Genomic DNA, 22,080 nt, shown 5'->3' with positions numbered 1-22,080 from the left:
CAACAAAAAAAGAGAAAGGAGAAGAGAGAAAAAAAGGAAAGAAAGAAGAGGCAGAAACCTACCGTGGCCGACCCCCCTCAAAATCTATCCAACTTCTCCCAAGATGAAGATTCTCTGCCTCCACGGCGCGTACGGCAGCGCCAAGGTACGTACCTGGAACTCGTCACCGCCGAAGCGACACAGCAATCCTGACAGCAGCCTGCAGGCATTTCGAACGCAGCTTGACCCCTTCGTCTCCAAGCTGGAAAGCACCGGCGAGGTCAGCTTCAAGTTCGTCGACGGCCAGTTCCCCGTCAACCCTCCCGCGGGGTTCGGCGACTACTTTGGCCCCCCGCCGTACTTTCGCAACATTGACTTTGACGGCGTCGACGGGCTCGCCAAGCTCGTCGACACCCTGCGCGCCAACACCGAGGGCGAGTCATACGAGGACACGCTCCGGTCGCTGCTCAGGGGCGACGGCGCCATCCCCGGCAAGGAGACCATCGGCCGCACGTTTGACCGCATCACGCAGTACCTCGACGAGGATCCCGAGATTGACGTACGTGTTGGCCGCTCTCTCATGAAGAAGAAAACTCACTCACATCTTCTCTCAGGGTATTCTTGGGTATTCAGAAGGCGCCACCGCCGCGGCCTCGTACATCTTTCACGAGGCTCAGCAGGAGGAGGAGCACGGCACGCCGCGCAGGATCAAGGTGAGGTCCTTCATCGCAGACCTGTTGGCCAGGAAGCCGACCAAGCTGACACATCGTGACGGCGGTGCAGTACGGCATCTTCTTCGCCGGCTGGCCGCCCAGCAAGGTACAGGACGACAAGGTCCGCGCCGTGCTGGCCGACGAGTGCGAGGACGTGATTGACGTGCCGACGTGCCACATCGTCGGCAGCCTGGACCCCTATCTCTACGGCGCCATGTCTCTGTACGCCGTGTGCGACGAGGACAGCGCGACGCTGTTTGACCACGGAAAGGGCCACACCGTGCCCCGCGACAACACGACGATTGAGGAGCTGGTGGCGTCTATTCGCAAGACCATGGCCGACGCGGGACTGTGACTGGCTTGAATCTTGAGCATCGAATTTTTTGCCATAATTATACACCGGATTTGAAGTAGACTAACTAGACAGCCTGAGCATCTCTGTTTGCCCTTGTTTGTTCTGAATATACAATACACACTGAGGCTGAATCCCCAGCAAGCGAGGCATGCCAAATCATGCCCAATACAACGACAACGTTTGCCTACTTTGTGATATCTGTCCTATTCCGGCGAAAGGCTAATAAATTGGCTCGTCATGGCACGGTCGCAAGCTTTTTTCCTGGGGGGGGGGGCGCGGACTGAGCTTTGGCTTTGGCTTTAGCTTGAGAGAGGGCGTGAGGGGTCAAGACTATGCTATGCTTTGACAATTGACAAATCTACTACTGTGCGACTTGCCAAATGCGAAAAGCATCTGGCGCACATGCTGATCTGATCCGATTGTTTTTTGCAGTGGTACGTTGGGCTGGTAATATTCATGTGTGGCACGATAAATTAGCTTTTCATTAATTAGTGGGCGAGACGATCAGATCATGGCCAGGATTAATAACTGGTAGAGTGGTGGGAATGCCCATCAAGCAGTCTCTCCATGACCAGCAATAGAAGCGATGGTTCTGATCGTTAGGATTTCTTCTATTGCTTGCCAATGAGGACATGGTGTGTGGTGAGGCGCCTCGGCTCCAGCAAGGCGCAACGAGAGCATCTCAACTACTTAAAGTAGTCATGACAAGCAACCAACCAAGTCATGCAGCGGCCGGCACTGGAATGAAGATCTGAAGCTTTGATCAACCCCGTCCCGTGCGTGGATTGCCCGCAAAATTCACTTGGGATGACAAGACTAATGCCGACTTGCCCAGACTATCCCATCCTGTCCTGTCAGTACCTACAGAACGGGAACAAATAAAACAGATGATGGCAGGGGTTGGAGGGGCAAGAGAGGGCGCCGTCTCAGTCGCAGCAAACCTGGGCAATGACGACATGTGAAAAGAAGCAAAGTCTTGTTGTACTGATAAAACGTGCGGATGGCGCGATGGATTGGTTCCCTGTCATGTTTCGGAAACAATCCAGGGATCACATCAACACTCACTGGTGGTAAAAACTTATACCAAGTAAGTTTAACTTGCTGGGTAGTCCCCTCCCCGTCCCCCTCCCCTTGCCCCTTTCCCCTGCCTTCAGTCTCCCTCGGGTGGCGTTGATTGACGACGCTACGGGCACCAATATATCTCACCAATGCGGATTAGGTAGGTATGTACTCTACTGGGATGTATCTGCATCGGGAGAACGCGTTTTGCGTGCATGAACATGGTGGCTTGTTCCAGGTAGCTCTTCTCTCTGTCCTGCGATGCTTGTGCGTTGTATCCGCCTGGCCGTATGTATCCGTATGCAGCACCGAAGTCGCTCTCGGGAATTTTTAAATTTTTTTTCTTCCTCCATCTTTTCTCTCCTTTTTTTCCCCTTTAGAATAATCCAAGGGTCCCCCCCCTCCGAGTCGACATCCCATGCCAAACCCCTCGTCATCTGTCACTATTCACCAACTATACAATGGGCATGTGCGAGGCGTATACCTTCCAACCTGGTAATTTATACCATTAGTTTTCAGTCTAGCAATGACAGCCTTTTTTTTTATAAAAAAAAAGACCGAGGGCCAATAATGTAACCTGGGACTACCACTACCACGTAGACTCACTGAGCTGTAAGCTGTACCTCGCTCAATTGCTGCTCGGCTCGGCTCACAGACAGCTGAAGCTCAGTCTTTGCTGATCGCTTTCCGCTAACTAGTCTGGGCCGACCCTCTCTCTTTAATTTCTAAATGCCGTCTTCCCCTTCTAATCCATCTCTTGGTAGTTTGCATCCGCTCCATTGTTTGCCTTGTTCCCTTTGCCCGGGCCCTGGTCTCCCGTTGTTTTGCTTCTATTGTCCTTGTCTCTTCCCGCCCTGATTAAAAGAAAAAGAAAAGAAAAGAAAGAAAAAAAAACACCCGAAAAAAGCTCCCATAGAGACACGGGTAAAAAGAAGCAATGTCGGCGATCCCCGACGGCCCGCGGATTTTGTTTGCCACAAACATCGAGCGCGGGCAATGCGGCGTCTTCCTCGCCGCCGCAGCCAGCCTCCTTGCCTCCTCCTCCTCCTTGTCCCCGGTCGACTTGCACTTTGCCTCCTTTCCATCTCTGCAGGACGAGGTTCGAGCCCTCTCAGACAATGCCGGTACCCGTTACAAGGCCACCCGCGCCGGCACAGACGCAAGCGCCCGGCCCCGCATCACATTCCACGCCCTCCGCGGCCCGACGCACACGGACGCCGTCCTCGCACGCAACGCCGAGAGGTACGGCCCGGGCAGCTCCGTCCCTCCGCCGGCCTTCTCGCGGCCCCTGGACGCTCCCACCACCATGGCCACTGTCCGCGACCTGTGCGCCTACCTGCTCGGCTGGGACGGGCCGGGCTTCATGCAGGTGTACCGCTCCTTCGCCGACATCATCGACGCCGTCGCGCCGGACCTCATCGTCGTCGACGTGCTGCTGTCGCCCGCCATCTCCGCCGCCTGGAACTCGGGAGTCCGCTTTGCCTACCTCAGTCCCAACTCCATCAAAGACTTTGCCGCCAGCTACCAGCCCCTTTCCATGCTCTGGAAGTGGCCCGCGTGAGTGCCGTCTCCTCGACACATGAATGAGTCAGTCGTTTCTTCTAATGCATGCGTCGCAGCCTGATGAGTGGATTTGACTACCCGGTGCCTTGGCATCAAAAGCCCCTCAACGTGTTCCACTACATGTACATGATCTATCAGCTCCTGACGGACCCGGGCCTGGCGACCACGAAGCGGCACGTCCAGGAGGAGACGGGCAAGCCCTTGAGGTGTCTGATGAACACTGGCAAGAGCCTGCCAGACCACGTCCGCATCTTCGTCGGCACCCTGCCCGAGCTCGACTTCCCGCTCACCAGCCACCCGCGCATCGTGCCTTGCGGCCCCATCATCCGCGCGCCGCCGCCCATCGCTGAGTCCGACCCGGAGCTCGCCGCCTGGCTCGCCCGCGGACCGACCGTCTACGTCAACCTCGGCTCGCTGTTCAAGCTCACCGAGGAGCGCGCCGTCGAGCTCGCCCGCGGCCTGAACCTGGTCATGGACCGGCAGCGCCTCGAGCGAGCCAGGCCGACGACATCGTCCCTGCAGGTCCTGTGGAAGCTGAAGAAGGACGGCGAGTACGACGCGAGGGGCCCGGACGCCGCGGTCCGGGCCGCCTTTGGCGACAAGATGGGCGGCGATGATCGCGTCCGCATCGTCGACTGGCTCGACTGCGCGCCGCTTGCCGTCTTGCAGAGCGGTAACGTCGTCTGCTCGATCCACCACGGCGGTGCCAGCTCATACAACGAAGCCATCCTGTAAGTCCTTCTCCCCCTTGCCTATCGATCTAGCACCTGACACAATCCGTAGGGCCGGGGTGCCGCACGTGGTTCTGCCGTTCTGGACGGACTGCTACGAGTACGCCAATAGGGTCGAGTTCCTCGGCGTCGGCCGAAAGGGCGCGCGCAGGCAGCAGCCGGTCTTCGAGGCCGCGGAGCTCGCGGAGGCAGTCTCGGAGGTGATCCACGGGCCTCGTTCTGAGGGTATGAAGATTAGGGCGCGGGAGCTCGCGGAGCTTTGCAGGGAGAACGGAAGTGGTCCCGACATCGCGGCACAGGGCATCTTGAAGCTTGCCACCGAGGCTGCCGCGTTGAGCAAGGAAATGGAAGAGAGTGAGTGATTGATCAAGACGGTGACTTTTTCTTTTTACATATATGTTTCGATTTCTACAATATTTCTTCTTTGACCACAGTGGGTGGTAGTATGTATTTATCCCTTACTAGGTAGGTATCCAACCTATCCCTGCGATAGTTGAGTATATAAAATACCTAAGACATATAAAATACCTGAGATATATAACATACCTAAGTTGCCTAAGAGAAGTACGATACATAATAGGGACAAATACATGTTACTACCTACTGTGGACTTGACTATTCATTACCTCATTTAGTCACCAGCTTCAAGAGTCTTCAGTCAATATAACCCCCACATGAAACTTTACTTCAAACCCCCGACAGCAGTGAACGTATCTACTGTCCAATCACATACGGCTCGTTCTTTTCAAGGATTAGGCCTGGCTTGCGCTGCGCCAAGTCGAGCACCATCTCGGCAAAGTAGCTGTTGGCCCAGGCGAACCACGGGCGTGTGTAGTCGCTCGCGTTGTAGATGTGCACGCTCTCGTGAATCAGACCGAGACCGGACGTGCTCCCCATGATCAGCGCCAGACGCTCAGCAATCTCGTCGTCATCGTCCGTGCCGTAGATGGCCGACACCTGCGACATGGGCCACGGATACGTGGCGTTGACGTGAGGGCCTCTGTATCTGGCAGTTAGCTAGCTACTACGCTGTCAAGAGTACAGCTTGCAACTTACCCGACCCCTTTGAACTTCCGGCCCTCGGCATAGTACGGGTTCATGCGCGACAGCATCGCATCCTTGGTCTTCACGAACGTTGAGTCGTTCCGCGCGAGGAACCCGAGATATGGCAGCGACAGCAGACTCGGCACGTTGGCGTCGTCCATGATATACGCACCACCATACCCATTCGTCTCGTACGCGAAGATGCCTCCCCCGACGCGCGTGTTGTCCCAGACGGCCTTTTCTATGATGCCGGAGAAGCGCCGCGCGTGCACCGCCATCTTTCCGCCGTCGTCGCCGCCGATCGCCTCCAGCACGTCGGCCACGCGGGCGAGCTCCACGGCGACCATGGCGTTGTCCGAGGTGATGAAGTTGAAGACGCAGAGGTCGTCGGACGGGCGGTGGCTCGAGGCGACCAGGCCGTTGGCGCGCCGCGGCTCGCCGTTGCCGCCGTTGGGCACCGGGGGAGACAGCGAGCCCGCGGTGCCGGTCCAGTTGTAGTAGCTGACAAAGGTCCAGTCGTCGGACCAGGAGCCCTGGGACTGGTCGCGGAGGAGCTCCAGGATCGTCTGCATGGCCTTCTTCCCTGTTGAGCGTGTGAGCAGTCGGGTTATGCATGCGGTTGTTGGTTGCTGAACTTGCAGTTGTCGTTGACAAAGGACGAGTCTTGCGTGTTCTCGTAGTAGGAGCGGCTGATTTTCAGAAAACCTGCCAGTGAATCCAGTTCATACTGCACGAATGTCAGCGTTGATGCCAAGTAAGAGGTACGTTGACTTACTTTGCACTCAAACACGGTCTGATTGTCAACCGGACTGTTGGAATAAAGGTCAGTACTGGCAGCCTCGCTGTCTTGAGAGCCGTGCGAACATACGGGTTGACGCGAACATTGTCGGCATAATCCTAGTTAAAAATCAGCTCAATTCGACCAAGTATATCCGTACAAGTTTCTGGGCTGCATGCATACATTGTGACTTGGTGGTAGGCCGCTCTCCGGCGGCGGCTGGAAGGCACCTGATGGGGTGTTGTTAGCCTTAGCCATATCACGTTACTGAAAGGAGGAGACTGCTTGCATACCACAATAAGGGAATTGGTAAATGTATCGAGCTTCCGTGTTGATTACGGCCTTGACGAGACTTTTCAAGTTTTGGTCGTAAGGGAGGAGTTTGTAGAGATGGGCAAACTGGTTTCCAGTGTCGCGCAGCCACTGAGCGCTGTCGAGGGAGGAGGGTCAGTCAGTGCTTTTAGCAAGTAGAAAAAGGGTTGCTTTCATACGTGATATCCTATTGTTCCAATAGGCCGATTAGTTATGTTTGGTCTGGTTCAATGGGGTGAGATGCCGCGACGTACACCGGTAATGATGAATGCTAGGTTCAGGGCCGGGTCAAAGTACTTGACGGTGGTGTCGAGAGTGGAAGGAAATGTATTTTCGAAAAGACGCGCCAGATCCGGGTCTTTGAGACGTGCCTTCATGTCCTCGATGACTTTCTGTATTTTTTCCACAGTTTAGACATGATCCATGGTTGCATCCTGATCTCATTCGCCTACCTCAACGGCCGGGCTGTTGAATGTGCGACACTCTTCACTCGGTCTCATGAAAGGCAGCTTCAGAGGGCCCTCCGAGTATGGCGCGTGCGGTTGCTGCGCATACTGATTATAGTCCGGACATTGGGCTGCTGTTGAGGCACTGGCCGTGGCGTCCACGAGGCTTGCCAAGTTGCCTATGCCGACGCCTAATACGCCTAGCGCCAGGCACGCGACGCGTCGTGGAGATGGGACAGTCATGCTTTGGGAGTTGAGAGGGGGCTTTGCAAGTTGAAAAGCAATGTGCACGATTTAAATGGATTGTAAATGTGAAGTATTGCGATGAACAAGGCAAGGGAGATTTATTTTATAATAGTATGACCTGTTTTTCATCTCATTTCACTTCCCCGCAAAGTTGGGGGGTTCTAACTAGTTAGCTGATCGTGGGGGAAGCGGGGAGTGAGGCTGTCATTATTTATGCAAAGTATGGAGATATGTATGTCCGGTATGCAAGCAACATTGTATGTAATAAGCCCGGTATCGGTATGCAAGCTATAACACGTTACGCATGCCGTGCACATTGACAACAATAAGCACTGAAGCAAAACCACTGACTGCGCTGTTGAATTGGAGATGCCATTAATGTAAGTACTTATAATGTACTTATAAGTGCTCAACCAGCTAACACCACAAAAGCAGGCACATTGACGGCGCTTGGTATGTATGGATTGACGCATCTGTCGTCCTTTCACCACGGACCTGCTTCAAGCACATATGTCTCGGCCGGCCCAGCATCTCACCATCAATGAGGAAAGTGCCAAGAACGATTGTAGCATTATCAAAACCTTCTGCGTAGCATCGGGTCTGCCCCTACCGTCTACCATCTATAATCTGCCGACTACCGCAGCCATCGGGAGGGAGGAGGGGTCCAGATATCACCTACCCTACCCTACAGTAACCTTCAACTTAACTTTGCACAGATTCCATGAAACATCATGCGAATGGAATGCAAGAATCTAAATCTTCTTTATAGTCAATCTGCTTGACTCTCCATTGTGTAATCGCCTACTCCTTTCTCGGTGCTGCATGCTTCAGGTTACATGCAAATACGTCCAAGATTCCTTAAACTCGGCCGGCAAGCTAAATACATGCTGGGTGACTCCATCTTAGGCACCCGCACCACTATGCGAAGGGACAGATATGCTCAATGTACGATTTGTCAAACATCCGCGCAGAAATTATATGAGAAACATCTGCCAGTTGTCAGTCTACTAAGCAAGCCACCAAATATTGAAACACGGAATGCGGAGGCGTGTGTGGTGGAAATATTTATCAGCTAGATTATCATTGCGCTACGATGCGGTTTCGTGCTGAAGGACCAGTCACATGTCGTCGGCGCAGAACGCGATGGGTATCCTGTCGCTGCAGCAGCAGCTTCATGATAGCAAGGGAGATGATGCAAACTTGAACGACTGGTTGTGCGGCCTGTTTTGCCACGAGCTCTTCACGGCGGCCTGACGCTCTGCTTCTTTCTCGTGCGTGGTAACGACCGGATGCGCATGGGCCAAGCAGGCAGCTGCAGCATGGGGTTGGTTTATGCACTGCAGCCATTCTGCAATCTATGGAGGGCGGAGAAGAGGTATTCCTTGTCCAATGGCGAGACTTTAGCTTCATCGACCGGGTGGTGACTTGGTTCAGAAGGTCGCGTGGGCTGTTGACAAGCCATGGAGTCGCCTTGAACGACGGCGCATTCAACACAAGTTTAAAGTAGTGGAATCAGACGGGTACATTAATCAATCAGTCCAAATGTGATTGGCAGACTTGCGGAAAGTGGAAATGTGAGTGACTCAAATGACGTCCTCGGATGCCAAGCTGCCCGATGGCCAGCCTCTCTCTGGGGGTTGGGAATTCCGCTGTGGGATATTCGGATGAAAGGGGCGTGCACGTTGTCAAGGTTCATGAGCTTTGATTAGGCAATGTGCGGTGCGCGCGCGCAGGGCGTGGACCTCGCATGGACCATAGCGTCGTCCGGACCGGGTGTAATAATAAGCGAGTCCAAAGTGTCGCTCATCCCAGAGACAAGGCGGCGATAAGCCTCGGCCTGCCTGGCGAGTGATGATTAACATGGTGCCATGATGGCTTCCTGGTTTATGTTGCTGCGCAGTGTCGTCGTTGGCCGTTTTCTGCTCATTGCTGCCAATTTCGTTGCTTTCTCGGCTGGATGATGCGGCTCTTCAGAACCCTGGCCACATTGTCTTGTCGCCCAGGGTGTTGACGGAAACTTGACCGCCGTTCGCCCAGAACGCCTCGCCCAGAACGCCTCGCCCAGAACGCCTCGCCCTCCGTTCCAACATCTTGTCCACCGGCCGGGCTGCGGCCGAGAACGCACGAGACGAGAAAGAGAGAGGGGGCGGACGCCTCACGAGGCTGGCAAGATTCGGCAGGCAAAGAGGCAGCAGCAGCAGCAGCCAAACCGGTCAAGGTGTTTTTACTGTGTTGGTCAGTCCTCTTCCCCCGCACTTTGGCGCCGCGCGCCGTCCTCGCCGAGCGTCCGCCTTGGCCTTTTCTCAACAAATTGACCCCGAGCGCGGAAAGAAGAAGAACAAAGCCAAGCATCGACGGACTCAAGGAAAAAGGCTCCGTTCTTCCATGGATGGATGGATGGCATGGGCAAAGGTGGAATGAAAGTGGAATGTCGCCGCCCCCCCCCCCCTGATGAAGCAAAACGAGATGGCTCCACAGCGGCATTGGCTGGCGCTGTTTGTGGCGTCCAATCGTTGTAGGAGCATTAAGATAAACGACATTATTAATTATTAGAGTTGTAGATAGGCTTGGCCCGCTAGTCGCTGTGGCGAGAAAGGCCACCAGTGAACGAGCCTCCCTCCTTCCGTCCCCTTTCCCCGGACTGCTCGTTTCTTTTGCCGTCTTTGAACTCTGACATCCAACTATGTAGGTATTGGATGAGGCCAAGGAAACGCCACCGAACTCATCGTCAATCCAGCTCGAGCTGTGTTTTTTCTTGCGAGAGGGAGCCCACACAGTCCGGCCAAACGGAAGCAAGCCACGTTTTCTAGCTACCACTGGGGGGAAGAAGAAGAGAAGGAGGAGCAGACGAAAATCGATCGTTTCTGCTCAAGGACGACATTGGGTCAAACGCAATCTGCCGGTCTCTTTTGCCGTCGGTGCGTCCTCCGTAGCCCCCCCCTACCACAGCCATGATGGATAAGTTTATGTACCAGTGTAACCGTTGCCCGCTGCGGCTGAGGCAATAGAACGAGCTGCCAATGTTCCAGCCTGCCCGCTACAAAAACAACATCTCAAATCCTGCGGCTGACTCACTGATCTACAGTACGTGGACTGTCTGCGATACGACTGTGATGTTGCAGCCCGGCCTGCAGCGACTGAAATGAATTTACACCACCAACTACCTCTCCCCAGCAACGCCGCCAAGCTTGCTTGGCCATGTCGAGTCCGCAAGCCTTCAGGCTCACACCGACATGCGTACATGCAGCCGTTGTGCCTGCCGCCTCGTGATGCTCATTTGCCATATTTCTGGTGCATTTCCTCGGACCGAACAAATCGTGGCCGCAGACATGACAAAAATCCGGTCAGCTTTTGCTGATGAGGGGGAGGGGATCTTGTCGCCGTGGCTTGCGCCGGGGGCGTTCAGCCATGCGATCTTGGCGTAGTCAACGCGGTAACCCCACCGATAATCTTCCTAGGTCTGGGCTCTCTGCAAGCAATTTGGTCTTGTCTGTCCTGGGACTTGTTTCGGCGGGGGAGGGGAGGGTAAATGGAACTTGTTTCAGTGCGAGTTAATGTAAGTGAAAATGCCGTCCAACGGGTGGTGGAGCGGCGCTCCATTCACCAGATGGCTCGATAACTTACTACGTAAACTTGTCTTGCATATAAAGTATTCATGTATCCTGGTCTTCCTAGATTTCGTTGTTTCTCTTTTCTGTGCGCCGATCTGTACTCTCGCATCTCAAGACCGAACCGGAATCTTTCGATACAAATCTTGTTGTACACCCCCATCTCTGCCGAAGGTACGCAACCATGGCAAAGGATGAAGCTGCCCAGATAGAAGTCGCCTCCTCGGTGGACGACAGCGCTGCTGTCAAGGAGCTGAGTGACGAGGACAGTGAAGTTGGCTTCTCCGAGCCTGAAACCAGCAGGCTGCTGCGCAAGCTCGATCGCACGTTGCTGCCCTTCCTCTCCCTCCTCTACCTCTTGTCCTTTCTCGATCGCTCAAACATTGGCAACGCAAAGCTCGCCGGCCTGGAAAAGGACCTCAACATGACAGGATACGACTACAGTGTAAGTTCCAATTCCGGTTCCCCCTAGACCCTCTCCCGACTCACCAGCTCCGTCTTATAGACCGCCGTCGCCATCTTCTTCCCCTTCTACGTCCTCGCCGAAGTCCCCTCCAACATGGCCATGAAGCGTTTCCGGCCCTCCATCTGGATCCCCAGCATCATGGTCGTCTGGGGCTTCATGACCATCATGCTCGGCCTCGTCAAGTCCTTCGGCGGCCTGCTCGCCGTCCGCAGCCTGCTCGGCCTCGCCGAGGGTGGCCTCTTCCCCGGCATCACCTACTACATTACCATGTGGTACCGCCGCCACGAGTGCGGCCTGCGCATGGCCATCTTCTTCTCCGCGGCCACCGCGGCCGGCGCGTTCGGCGGGCTCCTCGCCCGCGGCATCATGGAGATGAGCGGCGTCGGCGGCCTCAACGGCTGGAGCTGGATCTTTATCCTCGAAGGTCTGGCGACGTTTCTTGTTGGTAAGCAAGAATTCCCTCTCGCTACAGACTATTCGTCTTTTTATCAATCGCCATCCTCTACTAACTGGAAGCCCCAAAGCTCTCATCGCCTATCGCGCGATGCATGACTACCCCGAATCCGTCAAGTTCCTCCGACCGGAAGAGAAGAAGGAAGTGGTCCGACGCCTCAAGCAAGATCGCTCCGCATTGTCCAACGAGTTTAAGCTATCCTTTGCCAAAGATGCCCTCAAGGACTGGAAAATCTGGGTGCACATGTTCATCACCATCGGCATTTACATCCCTCTTTACTCCATCTCCGTCTTTCTCCCCACCATTGTCAAGGGTCTGGGATATACAAACGAGGTGGCGCAGCTCATGTCTGTGCCCCCGTATGTCGTTGCCTGCTTGTTCACGGTTGGTGGAGGGTTTCTCGCCGACCGCCATGGCCAACGAGGCATCTATATGGTTGGCTTCTGCGCCGTTGGGTACGTCAAATCGTCACTGCACGAACGATGGACAACGATTGCTAACACGGTTGATTGATGTAGAATTCTAGGCTTCGCGCTGTTGGCTGGCGTCCAGAGCCACGGCGTCAAGTACTTTGCATGCTTCCTCGTAACGGTGGGCGTGTACCCCAATGTGTCGCAGGGTGTGGCTTGGAACGGCAACAATATTGGCGGATCCCTGAAGAGAGCGGTAGGGATTGCCATGCATGTAGGGTTTGGAAACCTCGGCGGCGCAATTTCAGGGTACATTTACGCCCGAGAGCATTTCATCGGGCATTTGACGTTAGTCGGGACATTGTCCATGAGTCTAGTGCTCTCGGTCTGGATGCACATCCATCTCCGGCGGGAGAACGCGCGGAGGGACGCTATACACAAGCCACCTGCGGAATACACGTATGAGGAGAAGTTGAACGAGACGGAAAAGGGCGACGACGCCACGTTCTTCCGCTATACAGTGTAAATAGCAACTTACTCGATATTATATAGTGATCATGCTCGATTAAATGGAAATGGGTCTTCTTGGCTTGCACGCGGGCTGCAAGCAATACGTGGTTACGGGGTGTACTTGCAAGCGACACCATGTCGTGGTCAAATCGGGAATCTTCGGTAAATCGCAAGCGCACGGGCTTCTTGAATGGCGGGACCATCATGATTCTTTTTCTTCGATCGTTTCTTAAAGTACGTAGAGCAAGACTGCAGCACCCGCGCCCGACACAGCTCCAAGCAAGTTGCACTTGGCTGTGCTGGCCGCGGATTTCTTCGAGTCGTTACCCGATTTGCTGTCATTGCTCGATTTATTGTCATTTCCCGATTTTGTCGTGTTCCCTGCCAAGTTTTCACAAAGTCTTAGTTTTTCGTTCCACGCAATTTGATCCTTTCCTATGTTCTTGATGTTTGTGTGCATGTATATGTGCTGCGTATGTACAGTCGGGAAGCCCGTCCCGTTCGCATGAGGAGATAAAATGTAACAAACGAAGATGATGAAATTCATGTCATGTCGGAAAGAGAATCTTCAAGGACTTGGTTTAAGACGTGCCTGAGCAGCCGACAAAGTTGTTGCCGCTGGCGCCGGTGTGGGTGATGGCGCCGGCCTCCTGGCACTGGCTGTTGATGATGACACGGTCGGCACCGGGGGAGCCTATAGATGAGTTAGAGCCTCTTTCTTCTTCCAGTAATAACATTAGATTGGAGGAAAGGAAGAACAAACCGCCAGTGTAGACACCGCTCTTCTTGATGGGGAACTCGTAGTAGGGGCCGTCGACGGGGAAGCTGAAGCCCTCGTAGTTGTTGTACTTGTGAGGGTACGTCGAGCTGCCGGCGGTGCCGCCGTTCTGGACGTAGTTGCAGGCAGCGTTGGAAGCAGCGTCGACCTGCTTGGCGGAGTAGTAGTTGCTGCCGCAGGTGGTGGCGTCGCGGCCGACGAGCTCAGCGGGAGCAGCGCTGGCGACGGCGACGAGGGAGAGGAAGAGGGCGGTGAACTGCATCTTGGGGGATTAGAAGGAAGAAGTAAAGATGGGCGAGCCTCGATTGAGCATGAAGAAGAACGAAAGGGAGGATGCGAGCATTGAGTTGGCGGGCAACCGCCTCTTCTTAAGCTAGACGATGGGGGTTGGTTGTTGGGCAGCGTAGCGACTAAGATTGTCCTCTACAGTAGCTTTCAACTTAGTCAGACGGTCCAATAAGCCTCCCACGCCATGTTGCACGGGCGGCGCTCGGGACGGGCAAGCCTTCAGCAAGTCATTGGCACTAACAAACTTGGCATTGTGCTAGATTTCAGCCGCTACCGACACACAAGAAGCACTTCTCCGCCCTTTGGATCGAAACAACAAAAAAGGACATGCGTGGTAGCACCAATGACGACGTTGAATCGGATTTCATTACCAGTTCGATCATCAGTCGCATCTGTGCGCAGCTGAGGACTCGTCTTGACCAGCCTACCTCGACACCGAGCTGACGAACAGACAAATCGTCGATCTCCACGATGAAGAAATCAATCAAGCTGTCGGGCGGCTCCGAGGCCTCTCGTCTTGCCCATGTGGCCCGTCCGTCATTGCAAGGTCCCCGGTAGGCTACGGCATCAAAACCAAACACACGCTCCGGCGCAAAGTGTCGATTCGGGCAGGTCGTGGTGCAGGATCGACATCTAAGTGGTGGGATAGGATGCAGGCCCCCCCAACCCCATGCCTGTTCGCTCGGATCGGCGCTGATAACCAACCCAAGCTTTTTTTAGTCCCTTCCAGTAAGAAGCCCACTCTCCAGCTTGATGGTCTTTCTGCCGGCATATCGGCACCCAAAGTGCACGCGGAGCTACATCTTTGACGCTATGAGCCGATTCCTCGTCCGAATACCATCCAGCAGCAAACGGACTATACCCACGAAGGCAGGCCGATTGCAGCAGGCATGGGGGCCACCGCTGCCTATGTACTTTATAGGCGACCGAGGCAGAACCGGCCTCCACCAGCGATGGGGCGCTGCTGACCGGCTCCGAAAACCCCCACCCAAGCTCCTCAAACTCTTTTCAATGGCTCTCGCTAGATGAGTTGGTGAATGCCGCGTCTCGTTTGTCGGGGTCGTTTTGTATGTGAAGCTTGCATCGCTGCGCTTTTAACTGTGGCTTGTTTTTGGTGGCCGATCCACGCGCTGGACCGCCACTTGCCCCATTGCCCCAGCGTGGTCCAGGTCCAGCTGCACATCACCACATGACCGCGGAGGGCTGTCAATTCTATATTTTATATGGGTGCTTGTCTATATTGCACGGTGCACTCTCGTACTGGTACAATGCCATTGTTGCCTCGCGTGTGCGTATTCTTCTCGCTTCGTTACTTTAATACCCGTGATGGCTGTTACATCCCCATTACACAGACAAGGCGGCTCCGCGACCCTGATGACACCAATCCAACGAATCTATTTCGCCATCACGTCGAAAACGAGACCGAGCTCAAACATCACAAGACGTTAAAAAAGAAATTCAATTTCGTATTACACTATCAAAGACACAAAAGTCCCGAGTGTGCTTGCATATCAAAGCATCAATGTGCCCGTCTGGGGCATTTAAGATATCTATAAAAGCACATGCATGTGTTCCGATGTACTGCGGCCAGTTCAGCTTAACATGTACCTTGTGAATCGGGAATGATTCACGCCATTCTTCTATAGTCACATGATTTAGGAGCAAACGCGGTAATGGTTGCGTGAGTCTCCAAGGTTGTATAGTAGTCGAGACGGCAAGTCCCAATAGGAGATGCGTGTGGGAACCTGTTTCCGTCTCAATATCGTTCTTCAGCCATTCTTTGTCGCCATCGTTCGACGCTCAAAGCTAAAGTTCCACACCTCCGCGAGCCGAGTGCCTTCCGAGGACTGCTTCAGCCCTACATGCTGCATGACGCTGGGCTCCAGCGCCCATTTGGCCAGGTTTTTCTGGTCCGCGTGGCCCTCGAGCATCATGTCACCCGGGAAGTCGTACGGGGGATCGAGCAGCAGCGAGTAAAACGTGGGCAGGTGCCGCTTGGGGATCACCAGGCCCTGCGCGCAGCAGCCGTAGCGCGGCATCTCGCGGATGCCCGGCCGCGGCACGGGGCTCAGCCGCCTCATGGTGATGCGCCCGCCGAGGAAGACGAGCGCGATGGCGGCCGGCAGCCAGAGCCCGATGACCATGGCGGACAGGTGGTTGAACTTTTGCAGGTGCCGCTGCGATTGCGCCGACCGGGCGGCCGCAGGCTCCTCCTTGCTCATCAGCGGCGAGTAGCCGGACGGCGCGGCGGCGAGGCGGCGCCGCTGCCGCCCGCGCAGCACCAGGAAGCCGACGATGAAGGCCGCGTAGACGAGGAAGATGACCTCGGCGTAGGTGGCCCACTCCTCGGCGTTCCAGCCCATGAAGATCTCCGAGTAGAACAGCCGCAGGTACACCCAGTCCCTGTCGGGGGCGCGCTTGGTCCGGAGCTCGAGCCGCGCGACGCCCTCCAGGAACTTGCGGTACCAGTCCGGCGACGTGACGATGTCGTCCTCGACGAACGCAAAGTACGGCGCGCCGCGCGCCCTGCACGTCTCCACCAGCACCGAGTGGTCCAGCCGCATGTTCTCGACGCGCCCGTCGCCGCGCCGCCGCCCGTCCGGGCGGATCTCGAACGGTATGGTGCGGTACCCCGGCAGCGCCGAGTGGTCCTTGCCGGCCTGCTCGTAGACGAGCACCTCGTCGACCACGGCCGTCAGCCACGGCTGGCCGTAGGCAAAGTGCGCGGCCGGCGTCTTGTCGGCGAGCAGCACGACGACGTGCAGCGAGGCGCGCTCCGCGGGCGTAAGCCCGTCGACGAGCCCGCCGACCGTGCGGGCCAGGAAGCCCTCGGAGGTGCGGTTGATGCTGGGCACGCCGACGCACAGGATCTCGTCGTGGTGGTCGGGCGGGCGCGCGGCCGCGACGCGCGTGTCGTTGGCGAGGAAGGCGTCGATCTCGAGGCCGCGCAGCGCCGAGTAGCGTTGCGTGTAGGCCGCGGCCTGGTCGTAGAATATGGAGGACGGGTCGTCGAACGAGTTGCGGCCGCACCAGAACAGTGCGGCGAGCCAGAGCAGCCAGAAGGCAAGGTTGGCGCGACTGACGGGGCCCATGGTCGTCGTCGTCGTCGTCGCCTTCGTAACAAGCGGGAGAAAGGGGAGGGAGACGGCCGGTACCTGCAGCAGAGGCTAGACGGCGAGGCGAGGCGGAAAGCCGCTCATAGCGAGGATGGAGGGAGAGGATGCAAGGGATTGCGTTGGACAATCTTTTGGGCCGGGTGACGCGGGACGGCGATTTGAGGCTTGCGACCAAAGGGGTTGGGCGGGTACGCCGAGACGCTTGCGAATAACGAGTGTACCAATTATAGTAGAAGTTACCAGCAAGTGATAGATACAAATATTTGGCAATGCTCAAGTTGAACCTGTTATCGCCCCTAATAATTCACTCTTATCAATATTATGCATTAAGTCGGCAACATCTGCTAATACGGGATGTGGTAGCGCACGCCACCATGTCGGCCGGCCGTGTGTCTGTGCTCGATGGTGTGATGGGATCGTCTAGCCACAGAGTGCATCTCAGCCACTCTGTGGCTTGCCTACGGTTGCTTCGAAGGGATAGAGAGATATAGACAGCTGATGGGATTTCGAATGTACATGTCGCATATTATGTAGTGATAGTAACACATATGAATCACAGTTAATAACCTCACGAAGCGGACACTTGGTGAAATGAGATGGAAATCCAACATGTGTTTGCATTCTGCCAATGACACGCCTCGTCGGCGTACAACTAAAATCATATTTTGCTTGCCTTTTCCCTGAATAACAGAAATGCCAAAAAAAAAAGCTACAAAAGAAGAAAAAACTGGTCGAATAAACAATGATCCTATCCATACTTTCCTAACAATGCTGAAAAAGAAATAAATGCCCTTCCTTGGTACTGTTACAGCCAGATGAAGAAGAATAAGAAGAAAAGCCAAGTTCTGACGCTAATGATATGTGCTCAGACGGTTATAAGATGCTGCAAAGAGAAATTTCGTGCTCGTGAAAGCGCACTATCAATGTACTTGTGTGTATTATATGCATGTTCACGCCTTGTTGCGCGAGAAGCCCGGCAGCCACTTGCGTCGCCCTCCCGTCGTCGACTGCGAGTGCGGGATGCTATGCTGGGATATGGCGTCGGCTGCCGGGAGGGACTGTGCGTCAGGCGACACCACGGCACCACCGCCGCCGCCGCCGCCTTCGTACGAGGTGGCAGTCGCGGCGGAGCTGCGCCGGGCGGCCTGGCGCGGATTGTTGAGCATGATGGGCGGGGGCGTCGCGCCGGTACGATCACAATCATTCGCGCCGGCGCTGCTGCGGGGGGCCCATCCCGCCGCTGTCGATGGAGTATCCGTCTCCTGCGTACCCGGGCTGGATTCAGCCTTGGCGGGCGACGCTGCTGCTGGTGGCCCGCCATTACCGGGCAGGGAGCGTCGGAACAGTCCTTTGAGGCCGGCTCGTGGACCCTGCTGCCACGAGATGGGCGGGTGCTGGCTGGCGTTGCTGTTGCCTCGCTTGTGTTCGCCTTGAACGGGTGTGCGCGTGCTGGAACGGAGGTCGACCGCATCACTATTGCGACGATTCCGAGCTGCAGCAGCGACATCAGATGGCGGTGGCGGCTGCCATGTGCCCTCGGCGGCGAGCGGCTTCTCAGTCGTGGGCATAGCCGAGGCGGAACGGCCAACATGTCCGTGCAGGCTTGAGCGTCTATCCGGCGGGGGCGGGGGCGGTAGGTTAGGCGACAGCAATGCCTCTCGCAAGGATAGTAAGTCGTGCATGTAGTCGGTGCTGGGCATGGCGCCGAGCCTCTGCTTGGGGTCGAAGAGGGAGCTGGCCGCCCAGCCGCCATTGGCCATGCTGGTCGGGAACCCAAAGAGGTCCGGCGAAACGCGGCCCGTCGTCCTCTGGGGATTGGTGCTTTCGCGCATCCAGATATCCAGACTGGACTGGAGCGATTTGGTGTCTGAGTCGTCGCTGTCCCACGAGTTTTTCCGTTTGTGAGAGACTGTCGTGTCGCCGGCTGAGCGAGGCCGTGGGATGTTTTTGGCACCGTACAGGTCGTAGCTAGGCATTGCACCAGTGTCAGGTCGCGAGCTGCGTACGTTGCGCGGAGCTTCCTTTTGCATCAGGGACACGCCGCCGCTTTGTTCTGCGCTCTGGGTCTCCCGCGCTTGTCGTGTCTCGTTTGACGGGATTCTCTGTCTTTCGTTTGACGTTTGATGGCGCACTGAGAGATTTTCGTTGGAGTTCTTGTACCTTTGCAGTGTCGACGACGAGATGGTATCTGGCGTCGGAGGCAACGCTTGGTCGTGGAGACGAACACCACCGGCGTCCGTCACGACCTTTCTCAATGCAGCTCTCTTTTCATCCTTCATAGACCGGCGGGCAGGTGATCCGTGAACACTGTTGTTGCAATGCTGAATGTGAGAAGCCTCGCTGCGGACAATGTGGTGAGTCGCAGTATCTGCCGCGGTGGGACGAGCCTCAGAGTTGCTTCTCTCCCGGCGCTGGCGCGGTGAGTTCTGGGTCAGCAAGTCTCTGACAGGCTGCACCGTAGCGGGCCTGTATTCTTGCTGATACTTGCCAGCAAGTAAATGGTTGTTGTTCACATGACTCTTTGGAGGCGATTCCTGTACCACAACTGGAGAGCTACCATCGAAGCCGCTCAAAGCGATGGGCTCATCGAAATCAGGAACGACGGTCGTGTCACCCTTTTGGCCGTAGACACTGATGAAAGAACTCTCACTGAGAACACTCAACGTAGGGCTGGCCAAGCCGTTCACCATAGCGTTGTCTGCTTCTGAGTGACCGCCGGATACGCATCGCAGGCTCATGACGCTGGCGCGGTTTCCAACGTAGATGTTTCTCAGATTTTCGGTGGTCGGTTTGCGATCAGAGAGGAAGCTGGGCATGCGAGTCACAGTAGGCGTCTTGGAGCGGTCCGGGAGCGGTGCTAGGTCCCCAGTAGACGAGTTGGCTGTTGAGTCGTTGTAATCGTCGAAGCCGTCGGTTGACGCGTAGAATCCCTGGCTCTCGACATGCTGGACCATGGTGCGCTCGTTAAGCAGCTGGTCGACCTTGGCCTCGAGCTCAACAATCATGCTGACAGCCTCCTCGATGGCCTTGTCGCGCTTGTCTAAGTCGGCCAGCAGCTTGTCCGTCAGCTTTTGGGAGACTTGCTTCTCGGCTTCGAGCGCTTCAAGGCGCTCTTCCATCTTGGTCTGTCGTTCGCGGCGATGATACAGTTCGAGCTTCAAGTCAAAGTTTTGCTTGTGGAGGGATGACACGACCTGCTCCATTTCCTTCAAGCCGAGGCCCTTCTTCTTGCCCGACTCCATGCCGGTGCTGGACTGTGGCCGTTGTGGCTCGTGGTCGGAGGATCGAAAGGACCTATCGGTGGCGACACGGCCAAGGTCGACGGAGGCGCTCAGGTCGAGGTTGTGACGGGACGAGGTGGAGGAGCCGAGCTTCTCGCTTTCTGCCCTGCGCTCCTTTTGAAGCTTCTCTTGTAGAAAGGTCGACATCGTGGGAGGTCGGGCGAGGTCGCCGCTAGCCTCGCGGGAGAGCTGGGGCGTGGCTCGTGAGCTGGATCGCGGGGACGCCGCGGTGGCGGTGCAGTGAAAACGCTGAGGGTGAGAAAAGGACTGGGCAGGCGAGGCGGGCTGCATGTGCGAGGTGTTGGAGCTGCTCACGCTGCGGGTGTTGCTAGCAATGGTAGAGGCACGAGAGGGAGCGCGCGGATATGGTGGCCGTGGCCGCTGGCCAGGCTGGGACAAGGAAGGGTCCATTGTGGGAGGTTTGTATTTCCGTTTGGGGAACGAACAGGAGCGGATCGGATGAGGGCAGCGCAGCGGCACGGTGGATCGGTAAGAGGAAAGGATAACAGAGACTGGCTAGAGCATGGAATGCAGATGTAATGTGGTCGAGCAGGATGCAGATGGGTCAGACAAGGCTTGCAGAAGAGCAGGGGCACATGTCGGTCATCGCAAGGCGGTTGACTATGCTGACGGGAGGCGATTGCGGATCTCTGCGCCAGCGCGGAGGCAAACCCATGCGACAGGGAAGAGTTGAATGTGTTGTTTTTGTTGTTTCGAACGGGTGTACGTAGGTGGTTAAGGGAGGCGCTGCGTTGGGCGGTCGCTTGTTGATGGCGAGGAGTGGGGGGCTGCTGTCGGAAAGCGAGGATGATAATAGAACTTGTAATTTTGAGAATATTCGGGGCGAGCAGCTAGAAAAGGATTCGTATGGTGTAAGGAAGACGAGGGCCAAGCTGAGAGTTCAAGCGAGGGAGTCAAGAATCAGGCGTGAGACAGGCGGCAGAGTGGTACTAGAGTAACGGGACTAGGCGAATTGTTTCTTGTCTCCTGTCTCTTGTCTGCAGGGCGAGCTGGCGCGGGACGGATCATGGAATAATAGTAAAATAAAAATAACAACGACAGGAATGCGGAAAAGAGGCGACGTCTTTGTGGGTGGTGTGTGGTAGTTTGGTGGTTTGGCAGCAAGTGTTGCTGGCGTTTGCATGTGTGGTTGGTCGTGGCGTGCCGTTGGGTTGCAGTGGTGGGCGGCCCGTTGCCTGTAACGACGTGCAGCGGCGGCTAGCCTCACCCAACGGACCAAGGCGGAAGCAAGTTCAAGGATAAGATTGGTGACGTTTGATATAGTTCATCATCGGAGAATCGAATACATGTACAACAGAAAAGGGAACAAGGAGAGTGCAGGGAGAAATTGAAGGAGAAGGAAATAGTTAATGTAAATGTGTGTGTGGTGGTGTGTGCATGAAGGAGCAGGGGTTCGAAAAAAAAAACTACTAATAAAAATAGAAGAATATTGAAATGATAAAAAGGGAATGGCTGGGAGATTTTTCCAGTAGTGATGATGAAAATGGCTTTGCGCTAGGACAGGGCAGGAACTGATTTTCTAAGGCGGACCAGCAGAATGGAACTTGAATTGCTGGTGAGAGAAGCGGACGCGGAGACGGACGCTGCGGGTGGGCGCTGCGGCCCGTTAGCCTATTTATTCCCTTGCCAGCAGCAGCAAAATGGAAATTGGAAGTTTTTAGAAACTATTTTAGTTGACTAACTAACCTATGTACGTACATAACTGGAAAAGAGTGGGCAAAGCTGCCCATGAAATGGGCCGACCCAGGTGCTTGGGCACTCCTAAAAACAATGGGGCCTGAACGGGGCCCTGATGGACCTCTGGACATTCTGCAAACCGCTGTAAGTCGAGTTAGCCTGCACCTGCTGCATTAGTGAGGTGCCTTGACAGGAGCGTCCATAGGTACATTAGTAGTTAGTTGCTCGTTAAAGACCAATCTGGC

At 55.5% G+C, this 22,080-nt stretch overlaps 7 protein-coding genes across 7 annotated transcripts; 3 read left to right on the top strand and 4 right to left on the bottom strand.

The window, feature by feature from the left end:
• Positions 1-103: 103 nt before the first annotated feature.
• ISF_03656 (Serine hydrolase FSH) lies at positions 104-1,047 on the top strand (the record flags this gene model as incomplete). The annotated part of the gene is made up of 4 exons (XM_018847262.1): positions 104-145; positions 206-538; positions 594-692; positions 763-1,047. 4 exons carry the CDS (start codon positions 104-106, stop codon positions 1,045-1,047), a joined length of 759 nt encoding a protein of 252 aa, XP_018705469.1.
• A 1,996-nt stretch (positions 1,048-3,043) lies between these two features.
• Positions 3,044-4,762, top strand: ISF_03655 (diacylglycerol o-acyltransferase; the record flags this gene model as incomplete). The annotated part of the gene is made up of 3 exons (XM_018847261.1): positions 3,044-3,663; positions 3,726-4,400; positions 4,453-4,762. The coding sequence occupies 3 exons, from the start codon at positions 3,044-3,046 to the stop codon at positions 4,760-4,762; spliced, it is 1,605 nt and encodes a 534-aa protein (XP_018705468.1).
• Positions 4,763-5,114: 352 nt separating this feature from the next.
• ISF_03654 (DUF1237 domain protein) lies at positions 5,115-7,223 on the bottom strand (the record flags this gene model as incomplete). Its single annotated transcript, XM_018847260.1, has 10 exons — positions 5,115-5,400; positions 5,457-6,027; positions 6,150-6,171; positions 6,220-6,253; positions 6,313-6,341; positions 6,406-6,452; positions 6,516-6,652; positions 6,714-6,721; positions 6,789-6,926; positions 6,987-7,223. 10 exons carry the CDS (start codon positions 7,221-7,223, stop codon positions 5,115-5,117), a joined length of 1,509 nt encoding a protein of 502 aa, XP_018705467.1.
• A 3,795-nt stretch (positions 7,224-11,018) lies between these two features.
• On the top strand, positions 11,019-12,690 carry ISF_03653 (Major facilitator superfamily transporter; the record flags this gene model as incomplete). Its single annotated transcript, XM_018847259.1, has 4 exons — positions 11,019-11,279; positions 11,340-11,745; positions 11,825-12,209; positions 12,273-12,690. 4 exons carry the CDS (start codon positions 11,019-11,021, stop codon positions 12,688-12,690), a joined length of 1,470 nt encoding a protein of 489 aa, XP_018705466.1.
• Positions 12,691-13,255: 565 nt separating this feature from the next.
• Positions 13,256-13,714, bottom strand: ISF_03652 (guanyl-specific ribonuclease Pb1; the record flags this gene model as incomplete). The annotated part of the gene is made up of 2 exons (XM_018847258.1): positions 13,256-13,368; positions 13,438-13,714. 2 exons carry the CDS (start codon positions 13,712-13,714, stop codon positions 13,256-13,258), a joined length of 390 nt encoding a protein of 129 aa, XP_018705465.1.
• Positions 13,715-15,509: 1,795 nt separating this feature from the next.
• Positions 15,510-16,832, bottom strand: ISF_03651 (Glycosyl transferase, family 54; the record flags this gene model as incomplete). Its single annotated transcript, XM_018847257.1, has 1 exon — positions 15,510-16,832. The coding sequence occupies one exon, from the start codon at positions 16,830-16,832 to the stop codon at positions 15,510-15,512; it is 1,323 nt and encodes a 440-aa protein (XP_018705464.1).
• Positions 16,833-17,806: 974 nt separating this feature from the next.
• On the bottom strand, positions 17,807-20,548 carry ISF_03650 (hypothetical protein; the record flags this gene model as incomplete). Its single annotated transcript, XM_018847256.1, has 1 exon — positions 17,807-20,548. One exon carries the CDS (start codon positions 20,546-20,548, stop codon positions 17,807-17,809), a length of 2,742 nt encoding a protein of 913 aa, XP_018705463.1.
• Positions 20,549-22,080: the final 1,532 nt, after the last annotated feature.

Source organism: Cordyceps fumosorosea, assembly GCF_001636725.1.
Source record: "Cordyceps fumosorosea ARSEF 2679 chromosome Unknown scaffold_7, whole genome shotgun sequence".
Lineage (NCBI taxonomy): Eukaryota > Fungi > Ascomycota > Sordariomycetes > Hypocreales > Cordycipitaceae > Cordyceps > Cordyceps fumosorosea.
Note: the sequence above shows the minus strand (reverse complement) of the source record. Positions and strands in the feature narration are given on the sequence as shown.